Here is a 22,731-nt window from a genome sequence, read left to right as displayed (position 1 = left end):
CACATAATGAAAGTGTTTTTGTACATTTTCTATCACAAGCTGCTGTGGTACACGTTGTCTTACGTGTAACCCTAACGTTAAATCATATTAAATATGACTAACCTGTTTTATGCAATTAATCAGTCTCTTTCCATCAACACTGTAGACTTTGTAAATAACTTGTACTCAAACTTCTTAGAATTGATTGAAACTGTCATTCATAGGCTGGCTTAGAGATCAAAATGTTGCGGTCTAAGGCACTGTGCCGTGACCGGGAGACCCATGATGCGGCGCACAATTGGTCCAGCGTCGTCCGGCTGGGATTTCCTTGTCCCATCGCGCTTTAAATCAAATTTTATTGGTCACATACACATTTAGCAGATGTTATTACGGGTGTAGCGACATGTGTGAGCAACTCCTTGTGGCGGGCCGGGAGCGCCTGCAAGCTGACTCAGTTGCTAGCTGGACAGTGTTTCCTCCGACACATTGGTGCGGCTGGCTTCAAGGGTTAAGCAAGCAGTGTTGCTTGGCAGGGTCGTTTCGGAGGACGCATGGCTCTCGACCTTCGCCTCTCCCGAGTCCATAGGGGAGTTGCAGCGATGGGACTAGACTACCAAATTGGGGAGAAAGTTTTTTTTTAAAGAGATCAGAATGTCTCTTCTAGTAGGGATTGTTTGATATATTTAACTTCACTCACTTGAATGTATGATTCTGTATAGCTCAGTTGGTAGAGCATGGCACCTGCAACACCAGGGTTGTGGGTTTAATTCCCACGGGGGAACCAGTATGAAAATGTATGCACTCACTACTGTAAGTTGCTCTGCTTCACCTAACACCCGTGCCAATATATCCTCCAAATACCGGCTTCTCTGTTTTTAATCACGTAAGTGGACAGACATAGGCCATTGCTTCATTTGATCTACTTTTTGTTTATGTACTGAAAGCAATCTAGCCTTTAAAGAAGTCCTGTCCACAGCGATAAATTACCTCAAGAAAACCAACCATGCGTTCCAAGGAAATCTCAGATGTCAATGCCTTACTGACTGCTTTCTCTTGGATTACATCCTACCCCTGGGCTCATTTACATATTTTTTATTTTCCTTATCACCAGAATGATTCTCCATTTTTTTTAAAGAAATAAAGTGTCAAGCCTGCTTTAATGGTGGGTTTTCCTTTTGAGGTAATAACAGCATAGTTAGGTGCAGTTCTGTATGGTTGATACAAAAACAAGTTTAGGTATCTCCCCCCCCCAAGAACCTTTACCCTTAGCTCTGCTTGTGTGTGGACCTTTCCAATTACAGTATATAAATCTAATTTCTCAGAACTTCACCAGATTTATTTTAAGCCTGATTGTCATTCAAGTTTAAATAACTCACCCATTCAGAAATGTACATTTATTTTTCATATTACAAAAGGGGGGAAAACTAAATTGGTTACATAGCAGTCTTATTAAAGCGCTAACATTTTAGAATGTCATGGAACAGACTGATAGTGTGGCTTAACGTACAGTCCTGAATCGCCAACATCGTCCTTATTCAAACCCACTGCAAAAGAAAAGAAAATTACATTTTCATATCATGTAAGATACAGGCATATGCTGTGTGAACTAATCCACAAGATCTACAATGTATCTTTTCAGTTAAATGCTATGATCAATTTAGGACAAATGACAGCAGCTTTAAAAACAATTTCCTATCAAGTAATGTACTACACACAAGTACACTAAACATGCCAACTTCATGGACCTTGTTGGACACTTCTGACTGGACAGTCACGATGAGTTATGTGGCTATAACCTACCTGACCATGTGGGCAATTTCCCAGTTGGTCTCACAGGACATGGGGCCAACAATCTCCACACCTTCTTCTGTCACAATGGCAATCTCATGCTAAAACAGCCAAACATCAGTCATGTCACAAATAGCTATGAGACTGGTAGCTACAAACAGAAAAATTCAATATATGCTGTTGAAAATAACTCAAATTCAGGAGTGTTATGAGACTAACGACTCACCCTGTTGTAGGAGCGAGCATCGCGATAGTACAGCACTTTAAGGCAGCGCTCAATCAGCGCCCGCGCCTCATCCTTAGTGATCTCCACCTTGTTCTCCACCACCTCCCTCATCAGGGGCTGCATGGACACAGAATAACCTTAAACAAACCCATACGTACTGCAAGGGTCCGTGTTGAACTCCAACTGTGGAACATTCATTTTTACATACAGTATTACCATGAAGTAGCAGACGCATCATGCAGTACAGATTACTTCCAATTATACTTATTCCTTTTCTTATCCCCGAAGGGGTTGCCACTATTTCTATATGAAGGTGTAGCTCGACAACTTTAAAAATAAATGACTACTTCAGCCAATCGTGGGAATAGAAACTATGGCATCTTATCTTTCCGATTTACAAAGATACATTCTAAACTATGAAATGTATAGAAGTTATTACTGCCTCTCAGTAGTAGTCCCCTCATGTGTGTTCATTAGCTTATTTGTCCTCACCTGGGCCAGGTAAGCACCAAACCCTGTCGCCACTGTAGGTGCCTCATAGGCCACACCCAGCTTGTCCACGTAGCCCAGGAAGCTAGAGAAATACAAGATGACAAGTTATGCATTTATTTTGATGTAGCTAGTTACAATATTTATAGCTGCAGGTCTCAAGTCAGTTTGATGTTAACATCAAGACCATGGTATGAGGTTTGTTAAAAGGCAAAAACTAACCAGGGTCATGGTTTAAAACACGGTCATGGTTAAACTATTCGATCTAACATGACAGCATTGTCAACGGGCACTCCTAAATTGCTAAGCAATTTCAAGAGTTCCACGTCTTGGCATAACTTCTGATAAGGACAAAAAATGACTAGTTAAAGATGCTGAAAAATCATCCCACCTCTCGCCATTGTAGAATCCACCAACGACCACAGTGTTCCACAGTGGGTTCATCTTGCTGCGGCGGTTGTACATTACCCGTGTCAACCAGGAGTGAATGGCTTTGGGGCTGTAGCTGTGACCGTCCCCCAGGAGCTCCTCGTCGATCCTGGGATGCAAACACACAGACCTGATAAGTGGTGGTCCTCAGGGAGATAACCAAGCAAAGGTTTCAGCACCCCAAGTGAGGGAAATGACTCCTTATTGCCAGAAACCATTCAAACAAAGAGATCCTGCCCCAATCTCCTTAAAACCCATTATTATACTTTGTATCAATAATCCAGACCCTATACTCCAGTCTATCTGCAAACGTCTGCTTCTGTTAGTTTTCCATCTCCAGAAGTGCACACCAAGGATGTCCTCTTCATTGTTAATTGCCTTCTCTCAAACCCGTAGTCCGTCTGCTATGATCCTATTACAATCTATTGCACCAAATATCACGTCTCTATACTGATGACATATTATTCTTCCAGATTGTTTCTCACTCTTCCCCACCTTTTAGATATATTTAATGCTTTTAGCAAAATTGCAGGATACAAGATCAATTGGGGGAAGTCTGCATTACTACCACTGATCAATAGACGAGAGTAATCTATTCCGTTACATATCCCAGTGGTCCAGCATTTTAGATATCTGGGTGTACAAAAGTACCCCTCCTTGCAAAATATTGTACTGAATAATTTTCAATTCTTTAAAGATGTAAAAAAAACAGAAGTACATAAATGAATGTATTAATTCATTTCAATTGCGTTTTTCAGTGGTTAAATGAACACCCTTCCACAAAAGATATTCAGTTCAATGCTCCCTGTAGCACCACCTGGGCATCTCAGTGCAAGAGGCATCACTACAGTCCCTAGTTCGATTCCAAGCTGTATCACATCCAGCGTGATTGGGAGTACCATAGGGTGGTGCACAATTGGCCCAGCGTCGTCCGGGTTTGGCCGTCATTGTAAATAAGAATTGGTTCTTAACTGACTTGCCTAGTTAAATTAAGGTTACATTTTTAACAAAAATTGTTTAAAAAATAAAATAAAAAAAATGATTTGTCTATTGGGAAAAAATGTACTCCTTAATCTCAATGTATCTGGAGGGGAAAAAACCAAAACAAGAATAAAACACGCTCAGAAATTTCGGGGGATGGCGGTCTCTTTGGGGAAGGCGCATTCCAAGACTTCCAACAAAAGCACAACCTGCCTAGCATTTCGTTCTTTTTCTACTTACAATTACGTTCGGCTAGGACCGGTTATGTGGTATCTTGGGAAACTAAGCTTAATCCTCATCCCTTTCACAAGGTACTGCTTGGAAAAAGAGGTCTCGCATCTGAAATGTATTCCCTTCTAATAAAGACCTCATCCAAGCAGGGAAAAAAGTTGGGAGTTTAACGCAACCTCATTCCTTAATTATTTCCTCTCACGTTGTGCATATTCATATACTTCTGTCAATGGATAATATCTGTATATAAAAAATGTTGACACTAGCATATGCTAACACACTGATGTCATTGACAGAGATACAGTCAGATCTGCTTCTGTGTGCCAATGTCAGTGAGTTAAGCATACAAAGCTGAGGGCATCTCTTGCCGTTTCTCCTTTCTAAAACCACACTATTATTATGAATGCTACTATATTATGAACTACTCCATTTTCTGTGTATGTGCCCTTTAACAAGAGTCTACAATAAATACATTAAAATATCAACAAAACATTTTATTTTTTTAAACAATGTAAACTATAACCATAAAGAACCAAGACAGCATAACAGATTTTTCTGAAAGAAACCTCAAACTTACACCATCTGTTCGATTATCTGCTTCATGTACTGGTAGTCTGCGTAGTCGCCGGAAGCGCCCAGGATGGTGGTGTCATTCACCTTCATCAGACGAGAGATGTTACGGAACCGTGCCAGGGAGCCATAGGAGCCCAGCATGTCAGCTGCGATGATGACTCCACCTGTAAACTTCACTCCCAGCACTGATGTTCCCGTCACCATGGGGTTTCTAAAGTTTAGGGAGGGAAAAATGTAGATAGTTTGTCATGGGAAAGTTTTATTAACTAACGTTACACTAAAAATGCAATACAGAGGGATGCATGCTGAACGTCCATTTAGGCTCATGCACGCGCATATATAACATATGGCGGGAGTAGGACTAGCTACAAAATATGCTTTTATAGCATCCTTTATGATGGTGAGTTTGTTAGCTAGATAGCTACCTCACTGCCATGTCATACTAGCATTAGCTACCATAAGCGCAATATGATTAGGTAGATAACTGGCGAGGCATAGATGGGCAACTTATCACGTCAGTCAATTTGTGCGAAATAGAATAAGATAGCGCGTGAACATATTCAGTTTAGCTAACTAGTAGCCCAACTAAATAATAGTGTAGTAGTCAGTGAGCTAACGTTAACTGCATCGGCTAGCTCCACCATGATGATACAGCACTGCAGCGTACCGAGGAAATCGAAAGTGGGATGACATTATTAGGGTCTCCACTCAAAAGTATTTACTTACAGAGTGTGTTTGATAGGTCCGCATCCTGGGGCTAAACTGCTGCCAGGAAATGAATAAAATTGTCCCGGTTTTGGTCCATTCTCCCAGAAATTTAGCTTCAAACCGCTTGGATCCATGTTACAAATTTGCGGATGTGACGACACAGCTGCTCGTGTTGTGTTCTGATGCAAAGAATATGGAATTATGGGATACAGGAAGCAGACAATTCTAACAAAAGACAAATATTATGTATCTTATTTATAACCACATGTAAACCTTAACCCGAAGTATAATAAATAAAACAAGAAACTCATCAATAACTGTTAGTTTATTATAAATCTTCGATGATTTAGTCAGAAGGAAAGGAGTAAAATCAGAGGGGAGTTAAATTGCACTAGATGCTGATCCAAGGTCAGGTTTACGTTTCCTGTGTTTAGAAGGCGACGTTAGGATAGAGGAGTAGTAAACTGATTCTAGATCTGTGCATAGGGTAAGTCAGCACAAAAGGAAATAAAATATTCATATATGGGTAAACCAATCAAGTTTCTGTCACTAGGCAGAATTTTCTTAGACGATCCATCAGCTCAGTTACTGGGCAGACCAACCATAACGCCTCCTATCAGAATAATATTTAGCAAGAAAATAAAGCAATTGAACCAATAGAATTTAAGTTACACTTGGTATCCGAGTAGAATTAGAACAATCCACCAATTGGAATTTACGTTTGCTTTGTAGTCAGGCAGACATGACATATTTGTCCAATCACAAAAAAATCTGAAAGGGGATTTTTGCTGTATCTTTGGCTCAGGTACTTTCTTTTTCTTTTATAAAATAGTCAAATAGGTTTTTATTATATATATCACCGAATAATATGTGCAATTTAAACATTACTTTGATATATTGTTGAAAAAGTTTGAATTCTGTTACAATTCATGTTTCAAAAGGTGTTTCATTGCTTGCTAATGCTAGCCCAGCTAGCTAGCTATCAAGTTTAGCTAACGGTAGTCACTTGCTAAGATTAAATAATAGTATTCAGTGAATCTACATGTTTTAAATGCCTATCAAACTAGCGTATTTGTTCTTCGTTTGTTATATGTGCTTTCTATTCCCAAAAAACTGACCACCAGTGTGTGCCTAGCCAGATGGCTAGCTAGCAAGCTAGCTACAGTGAATTGAAACATGTTGTCGATAAAGCGGGAAGTATGCAAATTGCAAGCGCATGACCATAGAATAGCATACGCTTTGACATGAAAAAGCCATTGTTAACCATCTCAAATAATGGAAGTCGCTAGCTGAGAGGGAAGCGAGTAGTTTGCAACGCTAGTGAGAAAAAGACCCATGTCATGGCAGGTATTGGTACGCCAAAACCATGCCTCATAGTATTTCGGCACCGTGCTAATGACAGCCGGGTGAGCCAGCTTGGCAGCGGCTGCACTCTGTCATTGCGCCATTGTATTATGCCAATCAAGCTTTATAATTAGGAACACTTCTGTTTTAATTATCCTACATAATCGCCCGTTTGTCATGTTTTGGAAATGCAGACAGCATCGTGCATGTTTTACTCCCAAGTATTATTATTTTTCCAGACACTGATAGTGCGTTGGGTGCCGTAGTGGGAGTGTCCCTGGCTGTTCAACTGATTGACTTATTTTCTATTTTGGGGACAGGCTTGTAGCTGCAATAGTGTGCAACTGCAGCCCGCAATTCGGGGTGTTCCTGCATGTTCCTTGTTCCAGGCCACCCCTTGAGCATCCCATTGGTTCCTTCATGAACCCCTCCCCCCATGAGCATCCCATTGGTTCCTGGATGAATGCCCCCTCCTCGATGTCTTCATGCATATGACACTTTTGGGCACGGTGTCGCCCCCACCTCCCACCTGTTGTGGAAGTCGTGTCCTTCACCCCTGCCTGTCGGGCACAGCTTTCTGCTGTGGGCCGACAGGCGGTGGTGAAATACACTTTCTACCGGTCGCCCCCGCCTCCCGCTAGCACAGCAGGCGGGAGGCTGGGGCGACACCGTGTGTTAGCTAGCTTGATAGTTAGGGTCACCGTGTGCTAGTTAGGGTCACCGTGTGCTAGCTAGCACACTGTCCTTCGCTCCCACCTGCCCTCACCGTAGTTAACAGAACTGCAGGATAACAGTGCATGACAGGTGGGGACGAAGGACACTGTCTACCGGTGTACGGCTAGCTAACTACCGTTGTCGCCCCCGCCCCTTCTTCTGTGGGGTGTATTGGCGGCTGGCATCCAACATTATTGTGCATTAATAACACCTACTGTACTGGAGCGCTCCCACCTGTGTCCTAGCTTAAGAATTTAGCAATAGAAAGAGGGTAATGCAGATGCAGGAATGTCCCGAATTGCACCCTTCTGTGTAGCTGTAGCACGCATCACTGTACTTGATTTTGGCTATACAGTACACACCAAACTCAGATTTTTCTCATATTGATACGACATTGAATATATTGACACACGATTGAAATGAAAAAAACGACTGTTTCACTTTTGCAGTACTATTCTTCATTAATAATCCTGACCTGAAACAATAATGACGAGTGAGAAAGTTAGAGGATCAAAGATCATACCCCCAAGACACGCTAACCTCTCACCAATAACAGGGGAGGTTAACATGTCTTGGGGTTATGATCTTTGACCCTCTGTAACTTCCTTTCTCACTCATCATTATTAACTATTCATTTCAGGACTATCCGTAATCATGGAATCATCCATATTAGGATAATGTAGAAGTGTTTAGAAACATATTCTGTTCTCATTTACAATAAAAGTTACTCCAAAATGACACAATACATTTACCATTCATTTATAATTGGGCACAAAATAAACTAAATGCAAATGCATCCAAGAAGTTTGTAGAGTCACAACCTTGATGTAGTCATTGCGTGCTAGGAATATGGGACCAAATACTAAACTTTTGACTACTTTATTTATAAGAATCTTTAGGGGTGTTAATCATTTTGACCCCTACCTTTTTGCGAGAAAAAACTATTACTTGTTTCAACAAAATATCTTTCTCTGAGCAATTGTATTAGTATAAAATAATATACAGTGCCTTCAGAAAGTATTCATACCCCATGACTTATTCCACATTTTGTTACAGCCTATTTTCAAGATGGATAAAATATATATTTTTCTCAACCATCTACAAAATACCCAATAATGACAGTGAAAATGACTGTTATTAAAAATGTTGGCAAATTTATTGGGAAAAAAACTTCAAATTTGTGGATTAGGCTATTTCAACCACACCCGTTGCTGACTGGTGTTCAAAATCGAGCACACAGCCATGCATTCTGCATAGACAAACATTGTCAGTAGAATGGACCGTACTGAAGAGCTCAGTGCCTTTCAATGTGGCACTGTCATAGGATGCCACCTTTCCAACAAGTAAGTTGGTCAAATTTCTGCCCTGCTAGAGCTGCCCCGGGTCAACTGTAAGTGCTGTTACTGTGAAGTGTAAACATCTAGGCGCAACAACGGTTCAGCCGCGAAGTGGTAGGCCACACACGCTCACAGAATGGGACCGACGAGTGCTGAAGCTTGTAGCAATCGTCTGTCCTTGGTTGCAACATTCACTACCGAGTTCCAAACTGCTTCTCGGAGCAACGTCAGTTTCATGGAATGAGTTTCCATGTCCGAGCAGCCACACACAAGCCTAAGATCACCATGCGCAATGCCAAGCGTCGGCTATAGTGGTGTAAAGCTCTCCGCGATTGGATTCTGGAGCAGTGGAAAGGTGTTCTCTGGAGTGATGAATCACGCTTCACCATCTGGCAGTCCGACTGAAGAATCTGGGTTTGGTGGATGCCAGAAGAACGCTACCTGCCCGAATGCATAGTGCCAACTGTAAAGTTTGGTGGAGGAGGAATAATGGTCTGGGGCTGTTTTTCATGGTTTGGGCTATGCCCCTTAGTTCCAGTGATGGAAATCTTAACGCTACAGCATACAATGACATTCTAGACGATTCTGTGCTTCCAACTTTGTGGTAACAGTTTGGGGAAGGCCCTTTCCTGTTTCAGCATGATAATGCACCCGTGCACAAAGCGAGGTCCATACAGAAATGGTTTGTCGAGATAGTTGTGGAAGAACTTGTTACACCCCTGAGTCAAAAATGTGTAGAAGCACCTTTGGCAGCGATTACAGTTGTCTTTATGGGTAAGTCTCTAAGAGCTTTCCAGACCTGGATTGCGCAACATTTGCCAATTATTACTATTTTCAAAATTCTTCAAGCTCTGTCAAATTGGTTGTTGAACATGGCTAGACAACCATTTTCAGGTCTTGCAATAGATTTTCATGAAGATTTAAGTCAAAATTGTAATTTGGCTACTCAGGAACATTACCTGTCTTCTTCGTAAGCAACTTCAGTATAGATTTGGCCTTGTGTTTTAGGTTATTGCCCTGCTGAAAGGTGAATTCATCTCCAAGTGTCTGGTGGAAAGCAGATTGAACCAGGTTTTCCTTAGCTCTATTCCATTTATTTTTTATCCTGAAAAATGCTTCAGTCCTTAACGATTACAAGCATACCCATAACATGATGCAGCCACCACTACGCTTGAAAATATGGAGAGTGGTATTCAGTAATGTGTTGTATTGGATTTGCCCCAACCATAACACTTTGTATTCAGGACAAAAAGTGAATTGCTTTGCCACATTTTTTTCATTATTACTTTAGTGCCTTGTTAAAAACAGGCAGTGGTGTTTAGTGAGTCCGCCAGATCAGAGGCAGTAGGGATGAGCAGGGATATTGTCTTGATAGGCGTGTGAATTAGACCCTTTTCCTGTCCTGCTAAGCATTCAAAATGGAGCGAGTACTTTTGGGTGTCCGGGAAAATGTATGGAGTAAAAACTAAATTATTTTCTTTAGGAATGTAGTGAAGTAAAAGTAAAAGTAATCAAAAATATAAAGTAAAATACAGATACCCCAAAAAACTACTTAAGTAGTACTTTAAAGCATTTTTACTTAAGTACTTTACACCACTGCAAACAGGATGCATGTTTTGGAATATTTTTTATTATGTACATGCTTCCTTCTTTTCACTCTGTCAATTAGGTTAGTATTGTGGAGTTACTATAATGTTGTTGATCTATCCTCAGTTTTCTCCTATCATAGCCATAACATTCTGTAACTGTTTTAAAGTCACCGTGACCATTGACTTCATGGTGAAATCCCTGAGTGGTTTCCTCTACGAAACTGAGTTAGGAAGGACCCCTGTATCTATGTAGTGTTTGGGTGAATTGATATACCATCCAAAGTGTAATTAATAACTTTACCATTCTTAAAGGGATATTCAATGTCTGCCTTTTTACAATTTGACCCATCTACCAATAGGTGCCCTTCTTTGTGAGGCATTGGAAAACATCCCTGGTCTTTGTGGTTGAATCTGTGCTTGAAATTCACTGCTCGACTGAGGGACCTTACTCATAATTGTATGTGTAGGGTACAGAGATGAGGTAGTCATTCAAAAATCATGCTAAACACTATTATTGCACAGAGTCCATGCAACTTATTAAGTGACTTGTTAAGAAATTTTTTTGTTCAGTCTGCAACACAACAAAATGTGGAGAAAGTCAAGGGGTGTGAATACTTTCTAAAGGCACTGTAATTTCCCAATTATTATTTTTGAATACAATATAGCTCAGTATTTGAATTATTTATTTTATACAGTCATTATTGCTAATTTTTTATCAAGGGTGTCAATAATTTGGGACCACACTGTATATATCTCTATTATGCGTTGGAATATATCATATTCTATATTATAATACTTTGGAACAGATTTCCAAAATTAAAATCACTTACATGCTGACAACACCGGCTGCATTGCGTGCCCAAGCGTTTCAAAATATATGTACCCATGCATGTTATTCAATAATTTCATCCAAACTGCTCGTGCGCATCAACAAGTGTCTGCGCAGCCAGGCGCTAAAATAGAACTTGGTTCTATTTTAGAAGAAGAAGATGACTGAACTAGGAGAGATTACTAGAAACTAACTAGGTTTCCTCTTTTATCTTTGGATTAGAACTTGGTTCTATTTTAGACGCTTGATGCGCTGCAAGTCCCGCCTCTCCCATCTACTCGTTGGTTTTTAGGAGCATATACCCACGTGGGTGATTGAAAGATGAACGAGGTCCACACTCCAGTCCAGTTGGTTGCAGTAAGGCACCTTAAAGTTGGTTGCCAACTGCCATATAAAATCCCCAGAAGAAGAAGATGACTGAACTAGGAGAGATTACTAGAAACTAACTAGGTTTCCTCTTTTATCTTTGGATTAATTGTCGGAGTAGAGAACGCATGATTTCGTGTGACTCAAAATAGGTAGATATTTTACAAAGATCCATCAAAAAAGGACCCTGTACATGTAATACCCAGTACTGTTCCAAATATCCCAGGACAAATTATCTAGCAACAGCAAACTAGCTAGCTAAATATCCATACATTTTTCATAAGTTTCGACCTGTCCCCAAATGAATATAGTTCAGATTTCATTTTGATATTTCTACCTCTGTGTCCTGATCACGTCTGGTGGGGATAGACAAACTCAACATGCAAACGCACGCACCTAGCCAGTTTGGACATCACGTTAGAGCTGCTTTTCTGGTATCTTTACAGTTTTTTTTTTTTTAAGAAAACTTGGGGGGCCAAATAAAATCAGCCAGTTGGGGAACCCTGATTTAGGATGTCCAGCCACTGCCCAGAGTGGGTAAAAATGCGCTTTGGTGATGAAATTGAACTCAAATACATTTTACCAAGATAAATATGATTATTCATGTTCTGAATCGTTCAGTGGGGTATTTCTCTAACATATCATTAACATTGTATCCAAAAAGTTGGATTTCGTAACCTAATACGTACAATAATAACCACAGAGCTCTGTTGACGTAGCGGTGCACGTTTCCCCTTTTGAGGATTTTACATTTTGTGGTCGTCATATTCAAAGTTGTTTCCGCGGGTCACAAAAATCAAAATTAGCATGACATGAGCTGAATTAAATGTAAAAGGCTTTGAAAAAATATTGGTATATGCTCAGTGCGCCGTTGACATTTTCACAGAGATACACTTGTTTTTGTGAGACATTTTGGGGAAAAGGACAGGAATTTTGAATTCATATGAAAATTGTATACTAAAAATGAAAATACTACATGTCATGTCTCAAAATTGATATCCATCTTACCTCTATATTGTTTTATGTCCTTTGGATTCGAGAAGAAAGATGACGAGTTAAACGTCAAAGTGAGCCTGTCAGATAGCCAATAGCCTTAATTCTTGCACAGAATCCAGCCTAGCTGATGCAACTTTCCAGACTTTTTACCACTTTTCAATAAATGTTAATCAAATACTCACTGACAGTTTTCTTGTTGAGATTCAATTGGCACATACACATTTGCGTTGTCACCTTATTTTTTTAATTTAACCTTTATTTTACTAGGCAAGTCAGTTAAGAACAAATTCTTATTTACAATGACGGCCTACCGGGGAACAGTTCTGCCTTGTGGCAAAACGACAGATTTGTACCTTGTCAGCTCGGGGATTTGATCCAGTAACCCACCGCTCTAACCACTAAGCTACCTGTTGAGCAATGAGCAAACAGTCAATGGTTGTATTTGACTAACATTTATTTTTTTAAAGTATGGATTTCAGCAATCAAAGAAATGCATGCAACTACAGAGGATAAACATAGGTAAGGGTTTAGTCATAGATTTTTTTATTTTAAGTATTGACTTGGGCGAATCGGTGTAATTGGAGCTGAATTGCACAAAGCCTGGTCTCTGTTCCACTCCATCAGTGGATTTAATCAGAAACTAACTCCTATCAGTACTACCATCATCATAGTCAGATATGATCCATAGTTTCCATTTTGATTTAAATGAAACGACATGAAGGCTTCTTCTGTCTTGTCTTGTTGGGCAGCTTATCAGTTGAAAATTCACTAACATTGTGCATGTCCAATAACGAGCGTTATTGGATGTGGAGGGATAGATTTAACATCCTCAACTAAAACTAAAAGTTGCTTTTAAAATATCAAATGACAGCCCCCAGCAAATTCCACAGTGCTTAGAACAGTGTTATCACATTTACCCTCCTCTCCTCATTTCAGAGGCCTCAGGGTGTGTTTGCCACCGCTGTGTGAGCAAACAATGACGGAGGACAGGCTGAAGGCGGACCCCTCCAAGCGGGAGGGGCTGGACTCAGGAGAGGGAGACACAGAGCCTAGCCTGCTGCTGCAGAAACTAAAGAGCAACATCTCGTAAGTCCCACCCCTCTGTCCACACAGCCACTGCTTAAATCATCAAAATGGACTAAAATATTGTGTAGTATCAGCACCCTCTCCAACATTTATCTCATGCCATTTATCTCATACAGCTTATCCATCAGTGTCATTAGAAAGTCTGCAGAAATGTGTTTGTAATAGCTGTTTCTTTTCGCAGTAAGAATGTACAGGGCAAAGTGGACGTTATCCTGGTGAGTGCCAATACATCTTTGGTATTGCTCTGTGTATGAATTGCCTTGTCTATGAATGACCCAGATTGTATCCTATGTCTCTCCTACACACAGCAAGATGTGCAGCGCTTCTCTGACAACGACAAACTCTACCTTTACCTCCAGCTGCCTTCTGGCCCCAGTTCAGGGGAGAAAAGGTGAGCATCATTATCATCAGCATTCACTCTGGGTCTAGCACTCTATGATTGTCCTCCTGGAGGGACATATTTGTGGCTCTTCAGATGACTGAAGAGGCTGATGTATGACCCACAAATCCCACTGAAGAGGCCAGTGTGTGTGTTGATAGTGGTTGATGTTTAGCCTCTCCTTTCGTTGTTGCCTCTTGTCCTCAGTGGCACGGTGGAGGTATTTTTCATGATGTGCAGCCCTACCGTGGATGGCCTTCCTCCATTTTGTTTTATTTCCATTCAGTCCATTAGAGATACATTAGGTGTCATGCAAGCAAGCGTTGCCGCAGTGGTCCATCCAGAGGGGGGTGCATTGTACCTACCTGCTGGTGGTTTAAGTTTAGTTTTGATCTGGATGTTATCGTGTGCGTTTGAGATGCAGAGATTCAACAGACCATGCAGATCTATGTATCTCGAACATGCACGCATCTCCAAATTCCCCAAACTCTTTTTCTCAGTCTGGCAATGGCCCCGCTGGCACAACTTAGGCGGTGGTGTATTTCTGCATCGATGTCAGCTTTGGAGGAGAGAACACTGCCAAGGTAAGGGAAGAGGTCCACGTTTTCATGGGTGTTATTGTCAACATGTATACAAAGCTCAATAACCCAGTCACATACTGACTTCCCCCCCATAACACTTTACACTTAAAATGATTCATAAATGCTATTATAAGTAGTTTATAAACTAAATTATTTAGTTAATAGTTTATAAATCTGTTATAAACAGTTGACACAATTATTGACATTTTGTGATTGTTATTTAATTGCTTGCCAAAATGTGAGTGCATATTGATTATTATTATTTTTGCCAGTGCAGCAATGCATGTTTGAGCTGGAATAAAACAGCAGCAACATGAACCTTGTGCTGGCTTTTCATCTTTCTTTTTTGGGGGGGGGAGCCAGCACCGGTTGGGGATGTGTATATCTCCTCCTTCGATTTTTTTATTTTTTAATGTTCACCGCCTTAACTTGTTTCAAAATGTCTACATTGAACTGTCCCTTTCTTTCCCGCCACAAGAAAAAATATATTTTTATCAGCAAAACATGGCTGCTGAGATGTACTTCTTTGCTTTGTTTGTCCTGAGCAGCAGCAGCAGTGACCCCAGCTCCTTCAACACAGCTGACCAGCTGCACACCTGCAACTGGATCCGCAGCCACCTGGAGGAGCACGCAGACACCTGCCTGCCCAAGCAAGACGTCTACGAGACATACAAGTAAGTTCATGTCATGAGGCACAGCTGTGACTGTGAATTACAAATGTACTCATGTACCCGGACTACCTGGACATCAATAAGAAATACTCGTTTTAGTTTTCCGTTTCAAACGCTTTGCTACGGTGTGCCCTAATGAAAACAACCCAGCTAATGTTATGATCTCTTACACTCTCATCCCCCAGGAGATACTGTGAAAACCTGCAGCACCGGCCTCTGAGCGCTGCCAACTTTGGGAAGATCATCCGTGACATCTTCCCCAACATCAAAGCCCGGAGGCTCGGTGGCAGGGGACAGTCCAAATATCCTTTCAGTCTGTCACGAGGTTGTTTTGGGAGGCCCTTTAAACATTTGAACGCAATTTTACTTTTGTTTGCCACAACTGCATTGACACCTGTAAATTAAATATTCTGGATGGAATTCAGGGATTCACCCATACTTCACTGCATCCTATTTGCATCCTATATGGGAAATGTGGATAGAATGATGCCACGGAGTACAAAGGATCAAAAAGTATTACCATAATCTATTGATAAGTGGAGAGGGTGGGGTTCCCTTTTCTGTCTACAGTTATTCCTTAACTCCTCCGCTGACACGTATTGTTATAGTGGAATCCGCAGGAAGACGGTGCTAAACATGCCACTGTTGCCAAACCTGGACCTGAAAAACGACCCGGTATGTATGACTAGCCAACTGGACTTCCTGGTTAGATGATAGCACACTACCATTGCTTTTGCTATAGCTAAGTGCAAAAATGACTGTCAGTAGTGATTTACGGCTGTACGTCCATGTAGTCGGAGCTGACGGAGCTGGTGCAGACCTACAAGCAAGAGGTGACGGAGGCGGCTTGTGAGCTCATCTGTGATTGGGCCCAGAAGATCCTCAAGCGTTCCTTTGACACAGTGGTCGAGATCGCCCGTTTTCTTGTGCAGGAGCACATCGTCAACCCGCGCTGCAGCCAGGCTGAACTCGTCACTTCTGCCGCTATGGCAGGTGAGTCTCAGTGTCCTCTTTTCCATCTTACTGTGTTCAGTCGTCCTCGTTACACTGTATTCAGTCGACCTCGTTACACTGTGTTCATGTCATCTCCAATACCATCCGCAACCAACTTATGGTTGGAATTTCTTGTAATCATCTGTGACTTTTCTCTGTCTCACAGGAGGTCCTGCAAAGCCCCACAAGGTGATCAAGAAGAACCCAGTACCATCCAAAGGAGGTGGGCCAGAGACGGAAGGGAGCGGCTCTGAAGCTAAGGTAGTGAGTGCATCAACAATACCCTTTCAAAGACTAAACGCAAAGTACATGAACACACTGCTGGGCTGGAAGTTGTAATAATGAGCCATGTCTACTTATATTGAGTTTATGTAACACAATGATGTTGTTTCTCTCAGAGGGATAAAGACGTTGGGGATCAGTCGTTGCCAGGGAAACTGCAGTCCAGTGACAAGCCAATGAAAGGGGTGGAGTCTGTACGCCCGGGGGGTCGCGAATTGCAGGTGGAGGCTCTGATGAAGCACTTGCCCCGAATCCTGCCTCGCAGCTCCGTCCCGGAAAAGTCCCAGCTTTCGGTGTGCTCCTCGCCCCCTTCGCTGGCGCCCAAAGACGCAGGTGGCGTGAAAGTCATTACAATGACTGCCCTGCCCCAGCAGCAAGGGGGCGCTCTCCCCGTCATGATCCTCCCCCAGAGCGTCAGCCTCTCCTACCCCGACAGGGAAAAAGCCCCGTCAATCACCATGGCGCCCGTGGCACCAACGTCGGTGGTGCAGAGGGCCCGCACAGCGGGCAAACGGGTCCCCGAGGCGACAAGCGGGGGCCCCGGGCCAGGAGGCACGCCGGCCAAACGGAAACGAGGACGACCCAGGAAGCCACGGCCAGAGGACACTGCCCCCCCGCAGCCGCCCCCTCCACCCTTACCCTCGGTCAACCAAGCCCCTATCATGAATTCCCTCACCGGAGGGGTGATCCAGAAAGCCTGCTCTTCCTCCGCCTCCCAGGTGGTGGAGGTCGTATTCCAGGACCAGCAGGCCTTGGTACTAGGTCAGCTGCATTCGGTAGCGGACACAGGCGACCCAGAGCACCGGGGCGTGGTGCTCGAGACTGACCCACGGCCCGTGCTGCTGTTGTCAGGGGCCAGTCACACAAACTGGGACATGGGCAGGGCCATGGTAGAGGTCATCCAGAGGGCCCCGAGACCACCCACCATCATCACCAAGAACAACAACAACTCCCAGTCTACCCCCCAGCACCGCCTGCCCCTGCCCACTGTGCTGGAGGATCGAGGGGAGGTGGAGATCACCCTCACCCCCGTGGAACCTTTGGACGATCTGCCGACCCCCACTGCCCAGGCTAGCTCAACCCCCACTGCCCAGGCTAGCTCGGAGGGCAGCCCTACACCCGATGACAGCTCTAAAGAACCTAGCCCTGGCCTTCCTTGTCCCAGAGACTAAGGAGCACTAAGGGACTTTATACTACCCTCAGGGTGAGGATAACCACCCCCAATCATCTTCTCCCAGGTAGCATCTTCTCCCCGATTGGTGGAAATCCAAGATTGGCAGCGCAGAGAGCCAAGAAGGATTGATGAAGCCAAAACACTATTAATCCCTGTTGACCTTCCATTTATAACTCTTTGCTGTGACTCTAACTGCATGTTTGTCTTTGTAATTGTGAGCAGAGAGAGCGATAAAGGCGGTTCCGTAGTTCTGATGACGAGGGGGGGGGTGTTTACGGGTTTGGACCTTACGAGGTTTTAAGTGCTACTCTCCCTGAGAGGAATTCCCCTCAGTGTTTTTTTATTTTTTATAATATACAGTTGAAATTGGACGTTTACATACACCTTAGCCAAATACATTTAAACTCAGTTTTTCACAATTACTGACATGTAATCCTAGTAAAACTTCCCTGTCTTAGGTCAGTTAGAATCACCACTTTATTTTAAGAATGTGAAATGTCAGAATAACATTTTATTTATTTCAGCTTTTATTTCACATTCCCAGTGAGTCAGAAGTTTACATACACTCAATTAGTATTTGGTAGCATTGCCTTTAAATTGTTTAACTTGGGTCAAATGTTTCGGGTAGCCTTCCACAAGCTTCCCACAATAAGTTGTGTGAATTTTGGCCCATTCCTCCTGACAGAGCTGGTGTAACTGAGTCAGGTTTGTCGCACACGCTTTTTCAGTTCTGCCCACAAATTTTCTATAGGATTGAGGTCAGGGCTTTGTGATGGCCACTCCAATACCTTGACTTTGTTGTCCTTAAGCCATTTTGCCACAACTTTGGAAGTATGCTGGGGTCATTGTCCATTTGGAAGACCCATTTGCGACCAAGGTTTAACTTCCTGACTGATGTCTTGAGATGTTGCTTCAATATATCCACATAATTTTCCTCCCTCATGAGGCCATCTATTTTGTGAAGTGCACCAATCCCTCCTGCAGCAAAGCACCCCCACAACATGATGCTGCCACCCCTGTGCTTCACGGTTGGGATGGTGTTCTTCGGCTTGCAAGCCTCCCCATTTTTCCTCCAAACATAACGATGGTCATTATGGCCAAACAGTTCTATTTCTGTTTCATCAGACCAGAGGACATTTCTCCAAAAAGTACGATCTTTGTCCCCATGTGCAGTTGCAAACCGTAGTCTGGCTTTTTTATGGCGGCTTTGGAGCAGTGGCTTCTTCCTTGCTGAGCGGCCTTTCAGGTTATGTCGATATAGGCGTCGTTTTACTGTGGATATAGATACTTTTGTACCTGTTTCCTCCAGCATCTTCACATGGTCCTTTGCTGCTGTTCTGGGATTGATTTGCACTTTTTGCACCAAAGTGCGTTCATCTCTAGGAGACAGAACGCGTCTCCTTCCTGAGAGGTATGACGGCTGCATGGTCCCATGGTGTTAATACTTGAATACTATTGTTTGTACAGATGAACGTGGTACCTTCAGGCGTCTGGAAATTGCTCCCAAGGATGAACCAAACTTGTGGAGGTCTACAATTTTTTTTCTGAGGTCTTGGCTGATTTCTTTTGATTTTCCCATGATGTCAAAGCAAAGAGGCACTGAGTTTGAAGGTAGGCCTTGAAATACATCCACATGTACACCTCCAATTGACTCAAATTATGTCAATTAGCCTATCAGAAGCTTCTAAAGCCATGACATCATTTTCTGGAATTTTCCAAGCTGTTTAATTAAAGGCACAGTCAACTTAGTGGATGTAAACTTCTGACCCACTGGAATTGTGATACAGTGAATTATAAGTGAAATAATCTGTCTGTAAACAATTGTTGGAAAAATTACTTGTCATGCACAAAGTAGATGTCCTAACCGACTTGCCAAAAGTATAGTTTGTTAACAAGAAATTTGTTGAGTGGTTGAAAAACGACTTTTAATGACTCCAACCTAAGTGTATGTAAACTTCCGAATTCAACTGTATTCTTTGGTTGTGTTATGTTGATGTTTGTAGTTGTGGTTTCAAATAGACTTCCAGAGTAAAGGAGAAAGCATGACTCACTGCTGGTGGAGCTGCATTTAAATGATGCCCCCGTCAAGCATCAGAACTGGGTCTGCCTCAGTGTTGTAAAAAATTGTGTTTCAAGATTGTGAGTTTGCCCTCTTCCCCTTCTCCAAATTCATTAAATTGGAGTGTGACACAACGCGAGCACTTACCAGGTCGTAATGCCAATATTACAGCACTTCCTGTTAGCGATTTAGCCTAGACTACGAAACGTAGACACCATATAGGCTAGACTATGACAAACAGTTGTTAAATATGCCTTTGTATTTTGAACTTGCATCACCTCGGGCGAAAGCGTCAAAGCACAAACCTACGAGCCTAGTGTAAACCTTGAGCGCGGCAAAGAGACATAATGAAATATTAGCGCAGATTTAGTAAATGATTTAGCCTGATGCTAAGCTAATGCAGGTTGCCAAGCCCTTTTTTAATACGTTATGGATGTTGTACCTTAGTCCTAGAGTGTATAAATATTATATAATTTTCAAACTGTCTGGCAGAGACAACTATTGCTTAGTCACCCTTTGCCAAACTTTCAGCCTCTGGCTTTGCCAAGGGGTGCATACATATTTGGTGCTGAACTGAGGCATATTGCAATACATAGCAGTACATGATAATGTAAGATATTGAATCCCTTCAATCCAAACCCAGCATATCATCCAAAGTATGATCAACCTTAAATAGGCTGGTTTTGTGTTTTTTATACCTTCCGTCCTTTGACAATGGGAGATTTCAATTTGTAATCCCCAGCCTCAGCCCTTTTGGAATTAAATTGAAGCAGACGACAAGAATATTTGCACTGATATGAAGAAATCAAAAAGGGAAGAGCCTGTTGGTTAGGACATATAATAGTAGTGATTACTATGAATGAAAAAACAATGATTAAATACCTGCTATATGCTTGAGGTAGTTTTAGAAGAGGCGATGTAAACTTTATTTTTCATTAGAGTTGATGGTCAAATTTGACTGAATTGAGAATAAGCACTACGGAATTAGACTTTATAATTAGCCTGTGCCATGTTATTGTCCTTCTGTAAACTATGGGCTTATGAAGAGACACACTTTATGTAAATTCATGATGCATTCATTTGGTACTGTAATGGTGAGGACACAAGTTTGTCTACACACTACACTATTTCCCGGGAAAACAGGGATTCCCTATGTCTGTCTTCAAACCGTGTTAATAGATTTTCTCCCCAACCAGTATGTAGTACAGGGGTGACCAACCATATACATACATGTGGCCAACCTTCTGCTGGCAGGCTTTTGTCCCAGCCCTGTTCTTACACACCTGATTCTATTCTACTAATCAGCTGCTCATGATTAGGTAAATCAGTTGTGTTAGAGCAGAGCTGGAACGAAATCCTGCAGCTACCTTGTAGCTCCCTGTGAGGAGGGTTGGCCACCCCTGATCTAGTATATTCTATTGGTCTGTTAATTGTGTAATTACATGTACATAGTTATAGTAGCTCAACTTATCCTCGTGGATGACATTGGAGTATGAGCTAGCAATGATCTCAGAGTTGTATTAGTCAATTGACAGATCAAGTTAATATCAGTAAGAGGTGGGTTTTACTTTGAATGAAAACTACTGATAAACTGGAGGCCCAGGGGACACACGTGGGTAACCCCTTCCCTAAGTAAGTACAGGTCCTTTAGTGTGCAGTTAAATGAGTGTTGCAGTAAGTGAATGAGTGAGTGGGAGAACTTTCACTGTGGAGCCACGGTGCTCAAAAGAAACGGGTTAGAGAATCAAAGATAAGGATCGGGATCCGGGTAGCGGTGCCTTGACCATAACTGGCGGTCAAACCACATCATGACCGACCACGGTCAAGCTCTGTTGATGGTGGTAACCCTCTGTAAACTAGCCCGGCTAGCTATGTAGTGGTTAAGTAGCTTCATAGCTTTGCTTTGCGGTTTGTTTGAGTCATGCAAATAAGAAGATTGCAAATTTGTCATTTTGCTATTGTTGTTTAATCAAATCTATAAAAACATTATTTATCATATGTGCTTTTGTTAATATGAGTCATTAAAGTTTCATTCATTGTACAGGTCATTTGAAGTCCAGTTTTAACATGAATGTCTTTGAATTTCAAAGACACTTCCCGTTTTAAAAAATCTGTCCATGCATGGTTTTATGTGACAGTAATTCTATTATTCTAAGATTCAATTAAAAAAAACTGTTACTCTCCTAGATTAGAAATCATACGTCAAAACATAAAATGTATTGACTAAGGGTTTAAAAATGAGATGTGTTAAGTTATGCTTTAGTTTAACATTATATTCCCCCAGGTTGTGTTTTGCACTTTATTTATACCTGAAGATTAAATCATTTCTAATTGGTGTGCACATAAAAAAAACTGAATCCTGATTTGATCATTAAGAATTGCACCTTGTTGCACCTCTGAATGCCCTTGTTTGAAATTGCTTGAGTTGTTTTTCTAAATCATTGTCTCAGAGTTGTCATTTACATCTATGCTTCCTTTTAAAAAACCAGAGCTAAACAAAATGATGCCAACAACAACTAATGTGAATATATTTTCCTATGCTGACTGTAATAAATGTTGTTAAAAGGTAACTGGAGAGATGTTGGGTGTTGATAATTTCTGTGTCATTTTTTCACTCTTCTCTTAAAGACGCACTCCAGCTATTTTGAAACTATCCCTGTTGAAAAACAATATCCCACATATAAATTTGAGCGAGAGAAATAGTGTAAACTTCATGGAGTAGGCCATTCAAGTAGTTGGTCCGATGGCCCTCTGATGTCATCGGCCTCCCCACTTGCTTGAGGAACAATACAGAACAAAAGAGGAAAGCCTCCACACACACACACTTATAAGAGGACACCTGGATCACCTATTAAGATGTGCCCTTTGTTAAGTAAATCAGGTGTTAAATGAGCTGAAAAGGACACTGCAGTAGGACTTTAAGGGAG

General features: G+C 41.9%; 2 protein-coding genes across 4 annotated transcripts; one reads left to right on the top strand and one right to left on the bottom strand.

The window, feature by feature from the left end:
- Nucleotides 1–1,358: 1,358 nt before the first annotated feature.
- Nucleotides 1,359–5,649, bottom strand: LOC139554738 (proteasome subunit beta type-4-like). The gene is made up of 7 exons (XM_071367824.1): nucleotides 5,423–5,649; nucleotides 4,701–4,907; nucleotides 2,874–3,020; nucleotides 2,486–2,567; nucleotides 1,994–2,110; nucleotides 1,780–1,868; nucleotides 1,359–1,523 (listed from the first exon to the last, which is right to left on the bottom strand). Exons 1-7 carry the CDS (start codon nucleotides 5,536–5,538, stop codon nucleotides 1,511–1,513), a joined length of 771 nt encoding a protein of 256 aa, XP_071223925.1. The 5' UTR covers nucleotides 5,539–5,649; the 3' UTR covers nucleotides 1,359–1,510.
- A 478-nt stretch (nucleotides 5,650–6,127) lies between these two features.
- On the top strand, nucleotides 6,128–22,374 carry LOC139554736 (DNA-binding protein RFX5-like). 3 transcript variants are annotated; one of them, XM_071367820.1, is made up of 11 exons: nucleotides 6,128–6,209; nucleotides 13,516–13,665; nucleotides 13,847–13,880; nucleotides 13,974–14,056; nucleotides 14,545–14,628; nucleotides 15,174–15,299; nucleotides 15,482–15,598; nucleotides 15,893–15,971; nucleotides 16,091–16,289; nucleotides 16,456–16,550; nucleotides 16,688–22,374. In XM_071367820.1, the coding sequence occupies exons 2-11, from the start codon at nucleotides 13,556–13,558 to the stop codon at nucleotides 17,741–17,743; spliced, it is 1,983 nt and encodes a 660-aa protein (XP_071223921.1). In that variant the 5' UTR covers nucleotides 6,128–6,209; nucleotides 13,516–13,555; the 3' UTR covers nucleotides 17,744–22,374. The 3 variants fall into 3 exon arrangements, with proteins under 3 accessions (XP_071223921.1, XP_071223920.1, XP_071223922.1); XM_071367819.1 differs by having other exon boundaries at nucleotides 16,456–16,553; XM_071367821.1 differs by lacking the exon at nucleotides 14,545–14,628 and having other exon boundaries at nucleotides 16,456–16,553.
- The last annotated feature ends 357 nt before the right edge of the window (nucleotides 22,375–22,731 follow it).

Source organism: Salvelinus alpinus, chromosome 26 (assembly GCF_045679555.1).
Source record: "Salvelinus alpinus chromosome 26, SLU_Salpinus.1, whole genome shotgun sequence".
Classification (NCBI taxonomy): Eukaryota; Metazoa; Chordata; class Actinopteri; order Salmoniformes; family Salmonidae; genus Salvelinus; species Salvelinus alpinus.
The sequence above is the reverse complement of the archived record's forward strand: the minus strand, read 5'-3'. Positions and strand labels throughout refer to the sequence as shown.

Excerpts from the sequence above, each read along its gene's own strand:
- LOC139554738 (XM_071367824.1), bottom strand. The coding sequence starts at position 5,538 with ATGGATCCAAGCGGTTTGAAGCTAAATTTCTGGGAGAATGGACCAAAA. Across the intron at positions 3,021-4,700 it reads CAGATAATCGAACAGATGGT|GATCGACGAGGAGCTCCTGG; the intron begins GTAAGTTTGAGG and ends TTTGCATCCCAG. Across the intron at positions 2,111-2,485 it reads TTGGTGCTTACCTGGCCCAG|CCCCTGATGAGGGAGGTGGT; the intron begins GTGAGGACAAAT and ends GTGTCCATGCAG.
- LOC139554736 (XM_071367819.1), top strand. The coding sequence starts at position 13,556 with ATGACGGAGGACAGGCTGAAGGCGGACCCCTCCAAGCGGGAGGGGCTG. Across the intron at positions 15,599-15,892 it reads GGTGGCAGGGGACAGTCCAA|GTATTGTTATAGTGGAATCC; the intron begins ATATCCTTTCAG and ends CTCCGCTGACAC. Across the intron at positions 15,972-16,090 it reads TGGACCTGAAAAACGACCCG|TCGGAGCTGACGGAGCTGGT; the intron begins GTATGTATGACT and ends ACGTCCATGTAG.